At 43.2% G+C, this 20,385-nt stretch overlaps 3 protein-coding genes and 1 long non-coding RNA gene across 5 annotated transcripts in view; 2 read left to right on the forward strand and 2 right to left on the reverse strand.

The window, feature by feature from the left end:
- Positions 1-14,972, reverse strand: LOC131135106 (von Willebrand factor A domain-containing protein 5A-like). 2 transcript variants are annotated; one of them, XM_078792818.1, is made up of 22 exons: positions 13,965-14,972; positions 12,045-12,174; positions 7,788-7,868; positions 7,327-7,529; positions 7,033-7,255; positions 6,630-6,796; positions 6,439-6,553; positions 6,198-6,373; positions 6,031-6,119; positions 5,809-5,953; positions 5,483-5,562; positions 4,707-4,821; positions 4,482-4,640; positions 4,295-4,413; positions 3,817-4,055; positions 3,518-3,565; positions 2,844-2,903; positions 2,404-2,463; positions 1,343-1,441; positions 767-912; positions 565-688; positions 1-469 (listed from the first exon to the last, which is right to left on the reverse strand). In XM_078792818.1, exons 3-22 carry the CDS (start codon positions 7,825-7,827, stop codon positions 390-392), a joined length of 2,487 nt encoding a protein of 828 aa, XP_078648944.1. In that variant the 5' UTR covers positions 7,828-7,868; positions 12,045-12,174; positions 13,965-14,972; the 3' UTR covers positions 1-389. The 2 variants fall into 2 exon arrangements, with proteins under 2 accessions (XP_078648944.1, XP_078648945.1); XM_078792819.1 differs by lacking the exons at positions 12,045-12,174; positions 13,965-14,972 and adding an exon at positions 7,988-8,575.
- Positions 10,204-19,572, forward strand: vwa7 (von Willebrand factor A domain containing 7). Its single transcript, XM_058081015.2, has 17 exons — positions 10,204-10,507; positions 11,955-12,221; positions 12,330-12,563; positions 12,640-12,736; positions 13,595-13,729; positions 13,861-14,056; positions 14,136-14,305; positions 15,339-15,451; positions 15,515-15,631; positions 15,688-15,906; positions 16,956-17,088; positions 17,175-17,327; positions 17,426-17,518; positions 17,613-17,905; positions 18,531-18,667; positions 18,746-18,905; positions 18,983-19,572. Exons 2-17 carry the CDS (start codon positions 12,021-12,023, stop codon positions 19,487-19,489), a joined length of 2,958 nt encoding a protein of 985 aa, XP_057936998.2. The 5' UTR covers positions 10,204-10,507; positions 11,955-12,020; the 3' UTR covers positions 19,490-19,572.
- Positions 16,730-20,385, reverse strand: part of LOC144899654 (uncharacterized) — a 5,183-nt gene continuing 1,527 nt past the window's right edge. The window contains exons 3-5 of the long non-coding RNA XR_013627980.1: positions 17,607-17,970; positions 17,165-17,297; positions 16,730-17,093 (exon numbers count right to left, since the gene is read on the reverse strand). This is a non-coding gene — a long non-coding RNA (uncharacterized LOC144899654). The remainder of the gene's footprint in view (positions 17,094-17,164; positions 17,298-17,606; positions 17,971-20,385) is intronic.
- The window catches only part of LOC131135109 (sodium- and chloride-dependent GABA transporter 2-like), a 7,450-nt gene continuing 7,239 nt past the window's right edge, over positions 20,175-20,385 (forward strand). Inside the window, exon 1 of the mRNA XM_058081009.2 lies at positions 20,175-20,349. Within this exon, the coding sequence (XP_057936992.2) occupies positions 20,190-20,349 (160 nt within the window). The 5' untranslated portion in view covers positions 20,175-20,189. The remainder of the gene's footprint in view (positions 20,350-20,385) is intronic.

A 20,385-nucleotide genomic window follows, 5' to 3' on the forward strand; every position in this document is an offset into this window, starting at 1 on the left:
AGATGGTCATTTATTAACAGTATACTGCAAAACACAGCAGCAACACAAGAAATGCTATAATAGTGTTAAGGAGCAAACGGCTTTGCCAGCATTATTAACTTGTAAACAACACAAGGTGACATGCGTGAGTTTCATGTGGGAAAAAAAACCCTACATGTCTATACTTTTCTGTAACTCTGAACGATTACTATTGATCACCAACTTTGTATATAGCTATGACATCAATTTCTCTGTGTCAGATAATTAATTCATAAATAAAATTAATAACAAGGCGTGTTATAGACCCATGAAAAACCTGACAAAGACAAATGCTAATGAGAGAAGCAGACTGGATTAAAACAGTGCAATGCTGTCAAAGCAAAAAGATCCCCTTCATTGCAATGGACTACTCAAAGGCCCAGAGTGTCTTTTTGCACGTTGCAGCCCAAAAGAGTGTTTCCAGCCACAACACAGTCTGTCACAGGCGGTTCTTTAAAAAAAAAAAACACACACAACATCATCCACGTCAACTGATTAAAAAACATAAACATCACACATTGTCACAATAAATCAGAGCCATTTTACCCTTCTCAGCAAGGAGCCACGACACAGCCTTCCTGGCGAGAAGCTTCCATTCGACCTCAGCGTCCGACTTGAAGCCATGAAGCCAGACCAGAGCCAGAACGGTGGCCCACACGTTCTTATTCGCCTGAGTTTCCAAGAAAAACAAATATTAGACCAACAAAAGAGGGAAAGCGGATATGGCACATTTCCAACAAGGACCCACCAATGCAGGCTTCATCTTTTCCACCTCCTCTTTGGACTTTCCTAGCGCAGCGGCCAGAGCCGGATTGAGCTCCCAGCTGCCGGACGCCTTCTGGAGGGAGACCAACTGCAGATAAGGGTCTGCGGGTAGCGGGCTGTATGAAACTCCTTTACAACATGTTGGGGGAAAAGAGGTCTTGTCAAGTGCTCATCTGGATAGTTCACTGAGGCACCTTCTATTATGATGTGCTGTCTATATTATATACAAAAGATATACTATATGTACATTTCTTTAACCAAATGTTCATCCACAAAATGTACAGTACATTGTGTTTTTTGCAGGTCAGCTCAGCTTAATTGAAACAAGTTCACTTGTCCCTCATTAATCATGGTTAATTGGTTAATAAGTGATTCAATATTAATAAATTGAATATTATCACAGTAATGACATTGTAAAAAAAGTTAATCTTTTAAATAGGGGTTTTAACATTAGAGCCCTCTTTACATGATATAACAGCCCTATAGTCACCTTTACATTTGTATATAACAATGGACAACTGCACTGTAAAAAAAGTAATTAAAGAAGCTGTCAACTGACGAGTATCAGCAGGATTCCTCATGCTCTGCATATCAGGCTCCTTCCCACGTCCTTGCAACATCTTTCTGACTGAATGGAAAATACCTCCCTTTGATTTTGCTGCAAAAGAACAGAGAACAAAAGCAATGACTAAATGTGTGCAAATGTGTGCCTTGAGTTGCTTCACCATACACTCTATCTTTGAAAAGTAATGTTATCGTAATCTGAATTAATTTCAAGAATATACACAGTTTCTAGCAGTCTTATCAGGCCTTTTTGGCATATGGGACTCCAGAGGCAGCCCCCAGGTATGCAGTGTTTTGCGACTTTGGGACTTTGTCACCAAAGCACAAACATGGGAGGAGTTGGGAGAAGCAATGGGGAACAACTTCCGGATGGTTTCGTTTCAGCAGAGGGGAAACAGTACACTGTACCAACTGTGCTGCTGACCTGGACTCAAGATGATGTGGACGGGTTGGAAGGAAAGCGTAAAAGACCTATTCAATCCCACCGACATGTCTTCCAATAAGGAAGCAGATGCCCGGGGACTCCAGGATGGGCTTTCCTATTTCTGAGGTTGCTGAGGTTGTCAAAAAGCTCCTGTGTGGCAGCAGGATCCCAGATGTTGATGCGATCCACCCAGAGTTGTATGGACATTGGGGGAGGTGCCTCTGTATTGGCAGACCAGGATGGTTGATCCGCCTTTTTAGGATGACACACACTTTGGCTTTCCTGGTAAGGTCAGGGATGAGCTTCTCTGCTTAGGCTGCTGCCTATGCTACCTGACCTCAGATAATGAGAAAGAAGATGGATGGATGGATGCTTTCCATACCAACCCTTCCATCAATAGACTACATCAGGGGTGTCAAACACATGTCATGGAGGGCCAAGACACTGCAGGTTTTCTATCTTTCTTTCGTCAGTCACTAAAACAGGTGATTTGAACGATCAACACCTCCTTCAATTTGAGGAAAGAGCTCATCGATAAATTCCTCCGCTGGAGAAAATGGTTGGAGAGAAAACCTGCAGTGTCTCTGCCCTCCGTTGACCCATGTGGACTAGGTATACAACATAATTCTTGCCTTCCTGTTGCTGCTTGCTTTTCTTCATAGCTCCTTTGGAACTCCTTTCAGGTTGTTCTTCTGGGAAAAAAGTACATTTTCATGAGTAAAACAAATAAAACAACAACATGGTGCGCAAAAGGTTCAACCGAGAAAGGCATTCAGACACTAAATGGGGAATACATGACATCTACAACAGTGTGAAAATATATGCATTAACAAAAGGCTTTTTCATCTAGAATAAATTATTCTTAATAAGAGCAGTCAATGTGAGTGATGGGGGATGCCCCAAAATAAAACACAGCTAATACCAACACCCATACATTGGCAAAGCAACAGGTATTACACAGCCTGAGAGAGTAAAAGGACAGTGTTACAATCAAACTCTTGTCTGCATCTGCGCTCATCTGAAGTATCAATTGTAAATTATCATACATATGAAATAGCTCTTGCGGATGTACCTTCAACATCATCACAGGCGACCATGCACCTCCTGGGAGGACCACGGGGAGCTGCGAACCCTAAAGAAAATCATGGTTAAAATATGACCCGAATCAAACGGACACGATTTATATAATGTAACATCGCTGTGAGTACTGTTTCCCAGAGATCTTTGCTGTACAGTTTTTGTAAAAAAGGCTGGATAGCACATGGTTAGAACGTACGCTACCGCTCCAAAGTTTGGGATGACTTGGAAATGTTTTTGTCCAGTCTGAGATATGGCTTTTTCTTGGCAGTCCTGCTATGAAGTCCAGCATCCTGAAGTCGCCGCTTCACTGTTGATACTGACACTGGTGTTTGATGGCTACTATTTAGTGCAGCTGTGAGGCATCTTTGTCTTAAACTCTCTCGGTCACTTTCTTGCACAGTTGGCAAAAAATTGTTTGTGAAATGCACGAAAAATTGTTTTTCTCTGGAAAACAAAGACATTTGCAAGTGATCCCAAACTTTTGAGCGGTAGTGTACATAATAGTTAATATTCTTATTATTATTAATAGTAGTGTGTTGCCTGTTTTGATCCACCCATTCTGTTGCTGTGTGTATTTTTGACACCAGGAGTATGTCTACTAGATAATTGTTTTTAGTTGTTAAACTAGGTAGCTAGAAGACAATACAATAAACGTTGAGGTTTTGCCTGCTGGGGCTACTTTACTGCCTTTTCTCTTCACATTGAAAGCAAAACCTGTGGGATGAAAAAAAAAACTGGCGATCAGTTTGGGGAAAAAGAAACATATATTACTGTCACCATGTAGACAAAGCAGACCTGTGAGATAAAAACAAAAACGCTAGCAAAAAGTTCAAATAAAAAAAAATGGTAGGTACTCCAATCACACACCATGTAAAAACAAAGTGAGAATAATCTATTGATTCCCTTGATTTTAATCATTTTTCATTTTTACAGAATGCTATGCTAACTTGATTTTTGAAACTCACCAGAACACAAGGCTAAAGATACTGGAACATTTCTGCGCAGAAGAGGTCCTTGAATGGCTTCCTTGCTGGCTTTGTTGACTGCAATGAAGGCGGTGAAGGAGCTGCTCACTCCTGATTGGACGCTGACGTCCACCACCTGGGCCTTCACTGTCTCATCCGGCTCTCTGCTGTGCTCTGTCTCCTGTGTCTCCAAGCAGCGAATCAGAGTTCGAGCACACAGCCTGTGGATGGTTAATTTGCTGAAAGCAAAGACATTCCAGTTCATGTGTGAATAAATGTTCCTTAAAGTGCTCATTTTAGAGTAATGTCTAAAGTTTGTGTCAGTTCTCCGTGTGCTTCCTCAAATTGCCAAATAACAATGTGACAAGAATTACTTTTATTACGCTTATGGGAAAACAAATGATTGGGTCTCGTAAATTCTGCCTAGCATCATTGACTATAATTGAACATAGTGGCGTGTGAATGAAACCCGCATTACCCAGCTTCCTCTGTGGGCTGCAGTGAAAAGCGGAGATGGTTTTGGTACGGCTGACCTGCTAGGCTGTACTCGACACTTACACAGCCATCTGTTGACTCTGAACTCTGCGGAGAGAAATACTGCAGGATCACAAACCAGATGAGATTATCATTCATGGATGTGATTAAAGACAAGATGTGTGGCCTACCTGTCCAGTGAGCTGAGCATAAATTAGTGATCTTTGACCCTGGAAAATAGCCGTGAGAGGTGGAGACAGGACAGTGACGGACACTCCCTTTGGCAGATCCCACCTGACTGAAATGTCGTCCACTACTGGTTGCAAAGCAAATTGCAGCGATTGCATCACCTGGTGTCAAACAACTGTCAGTTATTTCTTTGGGATCCATTGTTGCATTTAAAGTTGTTCGTGTACCTTTGCTTGCATCCTGTCAGCTCCTGTGATGAACTGAGGGTGACCTCCCCCCTCCTTAGCCAATCCATTGATGAGAGCAGTGCTGGCCCCTTCCCCAATCCCAAAAGAGAAACACCTGCAAGACAGTCACTTTTGTTTAAACACACCGAAGTAAGACATCAAGATACACAGAGTATGTGTAACTGCCTCTCAGTCAGTGTATGCTGACAGTTTTAAGTTCCTCCCTATTTTCATTTTTGGTTCCTACCGAGGTGTATGTAAGTTAATGAGGCGGAACTAATATTCTGTAGAATCTTTGTTTCCACATGTACATGTTTAATCATTACACCAATAGAAATAAGATCAGTAGCTGCCACACTATTTAGAGCTCAAAGGTGAATAGGTGCTAAAGGATTGAAGATCTTCTCTATGATTCCCTCCTAAGGCATGTGTGCAGCCATTAAGGTAAAGTATATGTGTTCGGTATTGTTTTCTTTTCAGTCGCTTAGTGTCTTAGTTTAGTTATTAGCCTGATTAGTTATTAGTCTTATTTATTGTATATTTGTAGTATATGACCTGTAATTTATTGTATGTTGTATCTTTTGTACCCTTTTAGTTCTCACGTTGGTTTTGTAATAAATCCAACAGTAAAAGACAAGAACTAGTAGCTGTCTGATCGTTGCACATCCAAGGGAGTTACAGTATGTATGTATGTATACATACATAACAACCCCAAAAATGACAATTTTGTTCGCCATGTATGTATATATGTACTTTATGTATGTATATGCTTTGACCTGTGGGTGGGGGAATTCTTCTTCACCAGGCTCATAACCTCTTTGGTGTTCCCCACCTCGCCGTCAGTGAAGACAAAAACCTGGTACACACATACATTTGACTTTAAAGTTATACAACAGTAATTCTGTGAGAGAAGAGTCACATGGGTGTGTTTCAACATTGTTTCAAATCAGAGTGCACACAAGCAAATCGTTGTTCGGTGTCACCACATGAAGGAGAAACCTGCTCAGTCTGTTTGACACGTTTTAAGAGAGTTTGTCTTTTGGTTTGTGTGCGTGTGTGTGTGTGTGTTTATTAGAACGACAGTGTAAAAACTTTGCATTACTTGTCTTGGGTGATTGGCAATGCAGGCTTGGCTGTAAATGTGTTTGAGTGGCTGAAGGATCTCTGTTCCTCCCAGGTTAGCCTTCATTTCCTTGACTTTCTTCAGAGCCTCTTTCATGGTCTTCTCGTTGTATTCCACACTCTTACTGCCATGAAAATACACACAAGTATGTGTGAGACCAAACACAGGAATATAATATTTGAGGAAAGGGTACATTCTTACGGGAAGATGTGTTCAAATCTGGACCCGAAACTGTAGATGTTGAAGTAGCAGCCCATTGGTAAGCTCTTCAGAAGCAGCAGAAGGGTATCCTGTGTGGAAGTGAAAGATAAAGAATCAAGGCCACCTTCGGGAAGCAGGAAAATTAAATGATTTATCGACCCAATTACCCTGGCACTGCTGATGCGAGTCTCATTCTGTCGGTTTTTGTTGAGAGAACAATCCATACTTCCAGATCGATCCAGTACGAACACAAACTCTCCACTAGATGCCAGTGAAGACATCACAGCCTGGGGGAACTCAGGGTACACGCTCAGCATCACCACCGCATCCCCCATCAGTGTGCCTGAAACACAATAAGTGTTCATTTAGATTTTAATTCATTCATTTTGAAGATTGGAGGTATCTCACCAGGCTTGGCAGACGCCTGTCCTGCCTCCACCACAGCAGCTGGCCGGTGGGCGTCTTTGTAGTAAATCAGCAGCTCAACATCCCTGTCAAACTTGTGTCCTTCAGCCAGTTTAACCTAAGACCCAATAAATACATACATACATACTGTACTACTACTGTGACAAACACACGTATGTCATCATTCTACATACAGCAGCCTGGCTTTGCTCTGCGTTGAGGTACTGCAGAGGCTCCAGGGAACAGTTGGAGTCCACTCTGGAGACCTGACGAGGAGAGGACACCCGGGCAGAGAAGGACAGACTGTAGGGCACCTGAGAGGCGGGGACAGCGGTCACCTGGACGGCGCCACCTTCGCTCCCTGGAAACATCACAACAAGAATTCTTCCACGGCTCAAAGATTTCAATCAGGGTTTTAAGAAACTGTTTTTTGAGCCAAAGACCCAATATTTGATTCCAACCTTCCTAAAATATACTGTGTATTGACATAATATTGGTATATACTTTACATAAACTAGTGATAACATGAACAGATATGAGATATTACAACAAGCATGGATCAAAAAGGTCTTTGCCAAGTGTTGCTAGGTGTCCTACCCTGAGGCTGGTAGCGAGGGTTGAGCACTGCAGGCAAACAAAACCTCAGCGCATCATCCGCCTGCAAGGCGAGCTCAATGACATATTCCAGCCTGATGGACGCGCTCTCTCCTGGAGGAAGACTGCCCACACTTAGAGAGAAGATATCTGGGCTCTGATCGCTCTCCTCCAGCAGGAAGGCCTGCTGCCCGGAGCTCAATGCGTCGTCGTACTCCTCACGAGCCTGGAGAGCACAACATGTGGTCGCGGTCGTCTTTTTCAGATCTTCAGATCTTCAGCGTGCATGTGACTCACCTCCTGTTTCTCCTTCACCTCAGCTACAATGTCAGTCTGTCCAACCTTAGCGCTGAAATGGCAGACAGCAGCATCTCCGGGCAGAGGGAAGACAAAAACAGCCTCTATGGCTTTATCCTCCTTGTTCTCATAGTGCAGAGTGGACACCACTGTGGCCACGTGGTCCTTCACCTCCAGCTCTACTTCAACGCCCTTTAGAGGAACTGAACCACAAAGGCACACACAATCAATCATGTGTTTACTTCCTGCTCATACAATCCACACATATACATTATAATAACACGAATAGGACTGCTAAATTAATAATATGCTTTATCTTTTATGCTACTTGTTCTAATCACATGTGATATATATATACCTATACACACACATATGTGTATATATATATATCATATATTGTGCACGAGCGGTACATAATTAACACTTGATGAAATGAAACTTGAAATGAAAAGTGTTTATACCTGGCTCCTTGCTGGTAGTGAGCAGACCACAGCGGTTCATTATGATGTCACGTCCACAGGACTCTTCCAGTATTGTTTTCCCTGCAAGAAAAGTAGGTAGTCAAGCAGGGAGATACAAAAACATGTGAAAAGGTTGAATTTACATTACAAAGTAGTAAACATATTATAAAATGAGCACCCCACTATACAGCTCTACCTACCTGCGTTGTGAGTATTAAGTGGAGAGTCCACAAGGAAGAAGGCTGAAGTGTGACAGAGGACCACGCCCACTCGACACGTTGAAATACTTTTTTTAAAATTCGGTTTGTGCTTTTAAAACTTCGACTATGTATATGATATTTGGTCACAAGAATTAAACCACTGATAAATTATTTATTAATTTCATTATCGATATATAAAAAAATATCATTATAAAAAAGAAACAACGCAGCTTCCTAAAACAGAGATAGAATGATTTTCCACCATTAAATTTTGTACGGCAGCCATTGTTGTTACATGGCATTGAAAACGGCTTCCAGAGTGGAAACATGATTACGCCACCTTGTCGTTAAAGCGCGGACCAGCAAAACACTGCGGTTCAAGCTGGAAATGACGTCACCATCACGTGACCAAAAGTGACGGTGATTGGAACTGCTGCTGAAAAGACGACATTGGCTGAATATTTCGACTAGTATAACTCACTCAACATCTTCCGAGTATATTTTCGTGTAATACTCCAAATTCACTCGTAGAAGTAATTTAACTTCCGTCGTCAGTCAAGCCGGACAACCGAAACCGGAAGTGTGAGAACCTTATGCCCATGCGTTTCTTCTTTAGTTTTGGTGTGTCAGGTGTTTTGTCAGTGCGTGTGGATTTACAGCGCCACATGTCGGAGAACCTTACGTATTACACATTATTCATTTATTCAGTTTCTATGTGGACCCGACTACTGATCCAATAGAGTCGGTGCATTTGTTGTTGTTTTTTTCATCCATTCATTTTCTATCGCTTATCCTCACGAGGGTCGCGGGGGTGCTGGAGCCTATCCCAGCTGGTCGCCAGCCAATTACAGGGCACATATTGACAAACAACCATTCACACCCACATTCAATATGGAATCACCAATTAACCTAGCATGTTTTTAGAATGTGGGAGGAAACCGGAGTACCCGGAGAAAACCCTCGCATGCACTTTACACAGAGATGGCCGAGGGTGGAATTGAATTCGGGTCTCCTAGCTGTGAGGCCTGCGCGCTCTAGATCACTCTAGATTCAGAGATCATTTCTTTGTGTGATTATTGTGGTTGTCATTTGCAGCAGTGTATAAAAAGCACACATTAATATTACTATTATAACATACTAATGGTAAACAGCTAATTTTTACTTATAATAATTAATAATTACTTAAATAATTAATAATTACTTTGAATTAGTAAGGCATATTTAAATTACATTACCATCATCGTATGTATTGAATTTATTACTCATGATACTACTCTTCTCATAAAAAATAAAATACATATGATTCTTAGATTTAAAATAAAACAACAACTACACCTACTGCCACTATACAGCTAAGATGATAATAGACAATAATATGCATTAAAAACGTTTTCTTATTCGATGACTTTATCTTTAACTTTATCCTTGGCTCGTTTCTCTTCTTTCTAAATTGTGCACTCCATGGCTTCACTTGACTCCTCGGTTTGGTTTGATCCACTCTCTGAGCAGTATGGGTCCGCCAGTAACCCGCCTGTAGACGGCGCCCATCTGCTACACATATCCCGACTTGATCAGTAAATAAGCGCTGAGCACAAATATAAATATGACATTTTTCTTTCATCTCATCCTTGCGGCGTCCCCATTGGAATGCTATCCTGGGCAATTACCCAGGAATCGCCACTGATTGTAGTGTTGGTGTCTAAAAATATTTACAAATACGATTGTGAAGAAAAGAAAGCACTGGTAGCAAAGCAGAGACTGTGGACAATACCGCAGCAGCAGGGTAAGATCACGTTGCCATGCGTATCCTCAAATGCATCTGCATTTGATTTTTGCGAAAGGTAAAGCATCAAGTCGAGTCGGTACCGTGCAGTGGAAAAGGGGGCATCTGAGTGAGTAGGGTGGGCATTGAGTGGGAATGCCAGCTGTATAAACCAATCTCTCCACAAGGAAAGATCTCCAACGCCCCCAGTGATGGAGAGCAAGCACCACACCTCCGCTATTAAAAGTGGGGCGAGAGGAAGGGGCTGTGGTGTTTGTAAATGTAAGGAAAAAAAGAAGAGTGATAGATGGAGGACGGTCGGGGTGGGGGTGGGTTAAGACCCAAGTTGAGCCCCACCGGACAGTAATATATGCGTCTCTATTGTGGTGAATCAATGCACCGTGCGTTAATGGGAGGGCCGGGGGGGGCAAGTAAGGCCGTAGGGGCACTATGACGAGATGTCTTCTGCCTCACACTGTGGCCCACTTCCCTGGAAACACACTCAAGACCACTCAACATCAAGCCAGAATCTCATCTGAACCTAGCAAACTACCACTTGGCACCAATATCTCTGTTGTCATTCCACTTTTGAGGGTACGTTCGTTTTGTAAAGTGGGGTGAAAATGAAAGTGTCCTGCTAACACTCTGAGGTGAAAGTCTACGTGGTCAAATGAGCATACATGTGTGGTGCACCCGTGAGATTGTGACGACTCTGCATCAAGTGTGAAGACACCAGAACAAGAAGAGGAAGAAGTGAGGTGAGAGTGTTTTCTTAATTTGTTTTCTTCTTGAATGACTGCGTTATTGTAGTTATTGCAGTAGTCAAAGAAAAATTGACAAAAAAACATATGCACCATTGCAGAGGGGATGCATGTGTTGCACATTTTTGCACATAAGAGAAACTACAGTAGTTTAATCAGTTCAAATAAATGCGCAGTGGGTGGGGGCCAAGCACACCGCTTGTTTTCGGGTTTTGTTTCAGACTCTTCCTTGTGAAAGCGAGGAGAACAAAAGCATTGTGTTGGAATAAAGATGAAGAACAATAAGGGGCCTCAGTACAGGCTGAAACGAAAGAAATGCAAGAGGAGGGGTTTTTTTTGGGCCGGGGTGGTGGAAGGCTGGAGGGGGTTAAGGAGCGGGTGACATGTCACCAACAACTAATTTAAATAACGATTATAGTTCAAGGAACAAATCTTGCACTGTGTTATTGTGTTTGCGGTTGAGTCTAACATGCTTCCTTAAGTGTCACTTTGTGGTATAAGATCATTCAACAAAAATGTATTGGAGCAAAAAAATAATAATAATAACAAAAACAAAAAAAAAATACATATATATATATGACCAGATGTACTATATTTTTACATATTCGTCAAATTATATATATTTATATATATATTAGTGTATTGAATTTATAAAAAAATATATAATTTTTTTACACACTAATATGAATATGTAAAGCGTCTCTCTTTAATACTTCTCACGCTTACACAACAGCTACCGTACCTGCACAATTTTAACATTTACTTTGAATACTGATGGTATTTGTCGCGAGTTTCATATTTTTGCACTTTTTTCTTATACGGATATTTGTGCCACATAGAAATGTGCAGCTTTCAAAAAATTTATAGTTACCAGCCATATTTAATTATTATTAAATAATTCTCAATTGTGAATTTATTAAGACTAACCTGTCTTACTTGTTGATAGTAGGAGGACATGTTTTTTTTTTTTTAAATGACTTTACTATAGAATTCTATGGCCGCACGCTGGACGAGTGGTTAGCATGTTGGCCGAGTGGTTAGCATGTTGGCCACGCAGTCAGGAGATTGAGAAGACCTGGGTTCCAATCTCCGTTTGAACATCTCTGTATGGAGTTTGCATATTCTCCCATTGCACATCCCAAAAACATGCATGGGAATTGTCCATATGTATGAATAAGTGTCTATATGTGCCTGCGATTGGCTGGACGACTGGTCCAGTGTGTACCCCGTTTATCCCCATTAGGGTCATGTGGGTATGCTGCCACCCTAATGAGGATAACCAGCATTAAAAGTGTATGGATGGATATAATTATTTGCTGAGATGAACACAAACATGTATTATAAATTTGTCTACACATATTGAATTAATAATATAAAAAAAAGATTAATTAACCAGAGCTAACAAATTGTAATTTCCTGTTCTAATCTGACCTTTCATGGGCAGGTAGGGTGTGACGAAGCACTCCTTTGTCTAAGGAGAACAAGAGCTTGAGAAGACAATCCGAGGAAGATGCACTGGCTGTTTTGTGTTTACTTTCTCCTCCTGGCTCTCCCGTGCACGTGCTTCCTCCCCAACTTTTGGTCTCGGGTGTTGACGCTGTCCTGGGATTCGTACACACACCAGCACATCACTGAGCGGGCCATCCTCAATGTCACGCTTGACACTTTGAAGGACATCCAGAAAGACAAAGGAGACCATGCTGAGGACGAGGTGCGCTGCAACATTCAGAGGGAAGACTATGATGAAATAAAACAATTGGAAAGTGAAGACAATTTCAAAGTAATTTAAAGACGTTTTACAAGGTTTCATCCTTTGCAGACCAGACTGGGACGAGCCTTTTGGAGAGCTGTGGGGGAGGTGGTGAAGTCCAATGCAGAAATGGACTTCCTGAGCTCTACCAGGTCCGACCCTGTGTACCACTTTGATTCTGAGCAAATGGACAGTGCCATGGCAATGCTGCGCAGGTTCTGGACTCAAACCTTGCTGTCAGTGCGGGCCAATGAGCATCAAAGTGCCCGCCACAGCTTGGGTCAGCTATTTCACTCCTTGCAGGTACACAGCACCACTCAAATAATTACATGAAATGGACTGGCTTGCTTACATGATTATGCGTTTGATTTGACACCAGGACTTCTACAGCCACAGTAACTGGGTGGAGCTGGGTCAGCGCTCAATTTACCGCCACCTGCTGCAGCCCGAGGAGCCCGCTCTCCCTGTTGCTGAAGGTAACCGAAGGTTCAAGATGTCATGTTTGCCTGCGATAATATTGGAAATGCAGGTAATGAGGAAATGAACAAAGACAGCTGCTCTCCCATGGAACGTTGTGTGCTGCAGTGAAATGCGTCCAAGCGGAAACGGTAGTTAGGTTCAACTAATGCTAAGCACCACAGTGTGTCCAAGTGACCAAGGGTGGGCGCGGCCACCCCTGAGCTCCGCCACAGAGTACTGTCAATGTCCTGTAACAATGAGTTGCACTACTTTTCATTCATTCATCTTCTGCCGCTTATCCTCATGAGGGTCGTGGGGGGTGCTAGAGCCTATCGCTGTCTTTGGGTCTTCAGGTGAAAGGCGGGGTACACCCTGGACTGGTCGCCAGCCAATCACAGGGCACATATAGACAAACAACCATTCACACTCACATTCATACCTATGGACAATTTGGAGTCACCAATTAACCTAGCATGTTTTTGGAATGTGGGAGGAAACCGGAGTACCCGGAGAAAACCCACGCATGCAACGGGAGAACATGCAAACTCCACACAGAGATGGCCGAGAGTGGGATTGAACTCGGGTCTCCTAGCTGTGAGATCTGCGCGCTAACCACTCGACCACCATGCAGCCGTACTACTTTTGAATGTGACGCAAATTAGGTGTGGGACAAGCAACTGATATTGTGATACAGTACATGAATCTGTCAGTGAATCTGTATGTGAATCGATTCTTTAACCTGTCACAGTACAGTAGAGACTGATACATCATATAGTATGATGCTGCGGTTTGAGGAAAATATAGTTCCTTATCATTGTGCTAAATATGAGGGTGAATGTTAAACACATAGAACGTGTGTTCCTCTCGCTCCAAAGGTGACACTCCCACCTGTATGGAGTGTTTTAGCATCACCTGCCGGAACAACCTCCTCCCGAGACTGACAAACATGGAGCGAGACGCCCGGTTGCTTACAACCGGTTACTTCAGCAATGTCCCTCCTAAACCTGAAGGTATGCAAGTTAAGCAACTCCATTTTGCACACGAATGCCTCTCCTGTGTATTGGAATTGGGGCCACTGTGGGTGGGTTGAAAAACAGGATGTCTAAAGGAGACAGTGTGAGCATGCAAGTTTTGTCGTCAGGCAAATGCAGCCATGGAGGCATTCTGGACAGCAGTCGCTCTATGGGGGCAAAAGGGGGCATCAACAAGGACAGCACCTCGCCTGTCTTCTCCCCTCATCATTACCTCCACGTGGAAGCTGCCATGCTGGCATCTGAAGCCACGCTGACTGTACTGCGAGACCTCAGGGACACAGTGGGACACAAAGCCTTCCTCAGGTGCTTCTCGATCTTTCACGTGCGAAGAAAAGGCTGAAAAATACTGTAAGAGGGAAAAAAAATGCATGTTTGAATGCAGGCTTTTCAGCGTGAAGCAGGTCCCCGCACTGGTCTTCGTCATGGACACCACAGGAAGCATGTTTGAGGAAATCACAGCGGCTCGCCTCCGGGCTCACGCCATCATCCAGAATCGAGCGAGTCTCCCAGGACAATCGGGCACCTTTGTATTGGTACCCTTCCATGACCCCGGTGAGTGTGCACACTGCCTGGGGTAACCTACTGTAAGGCCAGGGGGTTGGAACCAAGAGCATTTGATCCCTCCTGGACACAACTTGTCCTACAGTATTTATACTCTCCATAGATTTGGGTTAACAATATGAGCTATGGAATTAACATGTACACTTAAAATGTACACTTGACTGAAAAAACACTACAGCACACAACAGCCACAGGTTTTGAGCACATGTGAAGTTCAAATCCTAGAAACACACCTGCGCTCCTCCCAACACCAAAGCATGCAAACTGTGACAAGAAAGGTCTGAATGGGCAGAATGCAAAGAAAGAAATGTAGTTGTAAATTCTCTATAGGCTGCCAGGCAACCAAACAGTCACTTCAACAATTGGCCTCCAAAACCCTGAACAAGCTGAGCAAGAAGTGGAGAGGTTGAGAGAGTTGTGGGTGTGATTAAGCCTTCAGAGGTGGCAAGTTGAGGAAAACAATTGTGTGTAAAAAATGAAAAAGCCAAATAATATTTTTTTACCCCCCCCCAAAAAAAACCAATAAAATTACATTGTTTACTTAATTTACTTAAATTATATTAGGAAAGCAGGAAGTGAACAAATGTAACAGTTACTGATTGTAAAAGTACCAGATGGAGGGGTAGGATTTAATAAGCTTTGCTTCTTCCTACTCCTTTTTGACATGCAGAATTGTGAACTGATTATGGGATGCACTCAATTGTAATCTGATGCATGTTCAAATGAAATAAAACCATTACCATTACCTTGAAAAACAGAAACAGTGTGTTAGCAATTAAAATATGCATTAAAGGTGTCATCATATGCAGTAACCACTACATCCAATCATAAGACCATAGACCACACATATAAAACAGAATGTTTTGGCCCCACCCAATAGACTATTCGAATGACCCTGGACAGAGAGCAACTGATAATTAATTGACCACATTAAATATAAAACTTGAATGAAGAGTTGCCATTGCTCATAGGAAGTAATAAATGTGTTAAAAGTTAGATTCATTAAGCTTCATGTTATGTGCAGAGGTGGGACCAGTGTACGAGACAGATGACCCCGACCAGTTCATGCAACACATGGAGAACCTGCTGGCGCTGGGTGGAGGAGACGAACCAGAAATGTGCTTCACAGCCATCCAGGTATAGATCCAAAGCTCAAAATGACTCAGGAGTGTTTGCCCACTAACTGTTGCATGTTTGCAGCTGGCTCTCACTCACAGCCCGCCGATGTCCAAGATCTTCGTGTTCACCGACGCCTCACCCAAGGACGCCCACTTGTTTGACGTGGTGAAGGCCCTGGCGCTTGCCAAACAGAGCAAAGTAAGACGATTACTTCAAAGACAGAAAAGCACCTCTTCAAACCATCTTCCCCAAAGGTGACCTTTCTCCTGACTGAAGACCCCAAATATGCCACTGAGAGCTCAGGAAGGAGGAGGAAGAAGAGGAAAAGGAGGAGTCGGGAACCTTTGCCCCCTGATCGCTTCTCCCTTTACTCATCTCTGTCCTCTTTATCTGGAGGACTGACAATATTCACTAGCAACTCTGACATCCACAGTGTCTCCTCCATAGTGGAGGACAACACAGCGGCTGACAAGGTAAGGCAACCAGGAGGAAGTGCATCATATTTAAAGGCATTTAGACAATCTCATTTTCGACAAATATAGACTATTTTGTTTATTCTGGATTACCAGAAAATTCCAGTGCATAATCCGCTACTTTTTTCTTTAACTTTGAACCCTATGGTGGGGCTAATTTATGAAGAAATTCTAATCTTGTGACATTGTCTTCACTTTAGAACGACTACCAAGTGTTCAAATATTGTTCCACTCACAAGTATAGATTATAAGCTATCGGTGCACTCACAACCAGCTTGCCGACACATTGGAAATCACAGGAGGTCAGTATATCTACCAGTAAACCATAACAGTCTTGACTCACGGTGTCATGTTTCAAAGAACACTTTAATAACACAAAATTCATCACACGGCAACTTAACACTCAAAAGGTATACATACAACTAAATTCTAATATGAGCTCACTTTAAAAAAAAAAAAATATTTAAAAGTTTTCCCATTCGGCATTGCGTCTGAGCAATGCCTTCATTGGGGCGCTGCAATGACATAAGCTTCATCCCCAGGCTTTTGAGTCCGGTTCATTTGGCTTCTTCTGGTGGGCAGAAGCAGCATTGCAGTGCCATTTTCTATGGTTTCTATACTCCTCTATTGAAATGTTTTTCTCAAACAAAATGCATAATGAGGATTTTTTTACATATTAAACTTGTATTGATATGTTTCTATATATCTGCGGGATAATATTAAATGACTGTGTGATGAATTTAATGTGATTTGTAAGATGAAACCACAAGTCAGACTGTTTTATTAAGTGAAGGCCTCCTGCAGTTTTCAATGAGTTGACAGGATTGTTGTGAGTTTTTTCACAGCGCATGTTTGGCTCCTGTTTTGGCTCCGGATGGATTTTGTGGAAATCCGGCTAGAAATGCAGATTAAACAATCTATTATGACATTTATGCCATTATTCATGAACTACAAAGTAACTAAAATATGAACAATCAAGGATGAGTGGCCAAAAAAATGTGAGCATTAATTTTCACAACAATTAAACTGGCTTAATTTGTCCTCACCAGGTGACTCTCCTCCATGTCAAGTCGGACCAGGACCAGATGTCATCACACTCCTTTCGAGTTGACAGCTCTGTAAAAAACGTCACCTTACACATCACTGGCCTTCTGACAGAATGCATCCTTACTGATCCTTCAGGTAAACTAAGAGAAGAAAAAAAGAGTGTTTGATAAAACTGCATCAGGAATATCGACAATCATTCACATTACTCTACCTTTTCCCAGGCCAAAGCCAGTCTCTGCTGAGCAAGCAAGGCTCCCTGGCTGATATAGAGCCCTTCACTGGTCTGTACTGTGTTCGTCTACTGCCTCCTATCCAGCCGGGCCAGTGGAACCTGCAAGCCAAGGCTGATGGACGCATAACATTCAACATAATAGGTACTGGTATTAAAAATTCAACATAGTAGGTACTATTATTTTAAAAATTGACAAGTTAATGGCAAAAAATAAGTGACAAATGTGACTGATCCCCTCAGCTGACAGCAATGTGGATTTCCTGTATTATTTTGCCACTGTAACCAATGAGACGCACCCTGGACTGGCCAGAGTGGAGGGCAGCCCTATAGCAGGTTGAGAAAATTGATTAATTGATTTTATATATATATGTATATATAATTAAAGGGACCTTAACTCTCATTTGTGACGTGAATTTATTACCTATAGGTGTTCCTGCCTTCCTGGTGCTGGCAGTGATGGGCCTGGCTCCTCACCAGGAGGTTTCTTTCAGTCATGTGACACTGCTGGGAGCAGAAGGGGAGAGCCTCAAGCAGGTGTTGTTGAACTCCTCCTCCGCATCATCTCCATCATCAAGCTACGCTGCTGAGGAGCTGGTTGGGTGGCTGGACTCCATTCCTAGAGTTCCCTTCTGCGTTCGACTCACGGGACGTGATGGCGAGGGAAACAAGCTGGAGAGGGTTGCCACGGAAATGGTACAGCCCACTCATGTCCGGATACAGGTAAGTAGCCAGGGTGGGAACCAAAACAGGAGACACTTCATCGGGTACACCTGATCATGTTTCTGCTGTAGAAAAACAAAATGTCAGCTTCCCAAATGTAAACATAATACATGTTTTTTTTTTACTTTCAACAACTCAATAATTCCAAACTATTTCAGCCTGATATATCACGTAATTAGTTTATTATTTAATTTTAACGGGCTGCGCAGCAGTCGAGTAGACCTCACAGCTAGGAGACCCGGGTTCAATCCAACCCTCGGCCATCTCTGTGTGGAGTTTGCATGTTCTCCCCATGCATGCGTGGGTTTTCTCTGGGTACTCCAGTTTCCTCCCACATTCCAAAAACATGCTAGGTTAATTGGCGATTCCAAATTGTCCATAGGTATGAATGTGAGTGTGAATGGTTGTTTGTCTATATGTGCCCTGTGATTGGCTGGCCACCTAGGATAGGCTCCAGCACCCCCCGCAACCCTCGTGAGGATAAGCGGTAGAAAATGAATTAATGAATGAATTAAATTTTAACCCTCGAAAGGCAAATATGTTACATAGCTCATAGCATATACTGTGTAGTATATGTACTGCATACTGGACTGTAGCATTTTTATTTTTTTTAAATCACACACAGGTTCTATCTGCTCCCCCTTTGGTACCTGGTCACAGCACCATGGTGAAGTTCAACATCCTAAACCATGGCCCAGACAGACTGTTCACATTGATGGCTGATGGTGACCCTGAGTATCTACATAGCAAAGGACCTCATAGGTAGTTCAACACCTAACACCTAAAAAGCCTTTGTTTATCTTGTACTCATAATAAAAAGTCTGTCTTTGCTCCCATCAGGTTCCATGTTGGCGCGCACATGCTTTTCCACAGTCAGGTGGGCCTTCACACGCCCTCCACGGCTCAGGCCGGTGCGACTGTCACACTGACGCTCTCAGTGCACGCTCTCGATTCTGCCGACACAAATTATGCCGTGGTCTACTTGACAGTCGTTCCTCCAGTGAGTATGGAACAACTGGATTGTTGACCTCTCGTCACGTATGCAGATGAAGTTTCATATTGTGTCTTTTTCTGAAGGACCCTGACACCTCCCCTCCATCCTGCTCTATCACACAAGTGCCGTCCCCCTGTCCTCCTGTCTGCAACGAGTCCACCTGGGACGTGTCTCTGGCTGTGTCAGACAAGGGGCGCTCTGGCCTCGCTGCCCTCCAACTACAGCGGGGCCAAGGCACATTGACTTTATTCCGCAATCCACTGCCCACAGGGGACAAAACAGGCGAGGGTCAGCCCCACCATCATCAGCGCGAGGTCACCTTAATGGAAGGAGACACCCCCTTCAATGTGTCAGAGTGGGTTGTGGGCTCCTCTCAGCCATTGTGGGTGAGCTACACGTCCAGCTGCTGCTCCGCTCAGGCTGAGCTGCTGGTGTGGGATGCAGCTGGAAACATGAAGCGTTGCCATCTTGCATCTGGTCAGCAGAAGCAGCTCAGCGATACAAGGACTGAACATAGTGGAAGTGGACCTGTGACACTCTCTGGCTTCTTTTTCTTCACGTGGCTTCTTCTATGCTTTGAGATACTTTAGCTTCAAAGCGGTTTCTCCTGTTTTTTGCAGGTCAAATAACAGATGTGTGACAAGGATACTGGATTTGTACCTTTCAGAGAATATTTCTGCATTAATTAAAAATTTTTAAAGATCTATTTTTGGTGGAAATAAAAAAAAAAATTAGTCTGCATCATTCATTCATTCATTCATTTTCTACCGCTTTTCCTCACGAGGGTCGCAGGGGTGCTGGAGCCTATCCCAGCTGTCTTCGGGCGAGAGGCGGGGTACACCCTGGACTGGTCGCCAGCCAATCACAGGGCACATATAGACAAACAACCATTCACACTCACATTCATACCTATGGACAATTTGGAGTGGCCAATTAACCTAGCATGTTTTTGGAATGTGGGAGGAAACCGGAGTACCTGGAGAAAACCCACGCATGCATGGGAAGAACATGCAAACTCCACACAGAGATGGCCGAGAATGGTATTGAACCCTGGTCTCCTAGCTGTGAGGTCTGCACTCTATACACTCGACCGCCGTGACGCCCCTAGTCTGCATCATATAGTGCAAAAGTAATGAATGTCACAGTTCATTTTCTGCCTGGAAATAATTGACATTTCCAGTGGGAACTGATTAACTGCTCAGCAGGTTGCTCATTAAGTGACAAAAGACATCGGTGACTATGCAAGTAAAAGTGGACACCCGAACAGTGAACAGTTGAGATTTTCTGGGAATGTGGAGGAAAGCGCTTGGCACAAAACAAGGCCAAAATGAGGTGGAGGAAAGAGGACACTGGGCCAGCAAGGTGGAGTTCCTCCTGGCTGTTGCTGGCAACATTGTCGGCTTGGGTAACGTGTGGAGGTTCCCTTACTTGTGCTACAAAAACGGCGGCGGTAAGCCTCCTAGAGCGTATGTTGCCTGTGTATGTG

The sequence above is a fragment of the Doryrhamphus excisus genome, linkage group LG8 (genome assembly GCF_037039965.1).
Source record: "Doryrhamphus excisus strain RoL-2023G ecotype Guam linkage group LG8, RoL_Dexc_Guam_v1.1, whole genome shotgun sequence".
In the NCBI taxonomy this organism is placed as follows: domain Eukaryota; kingdom Metazoa; phylum Chordata; class Actinopteri; order Syngnathiformes; family Syngnathidae; genus Doryrhamphus; species Doryrhamphus excisus.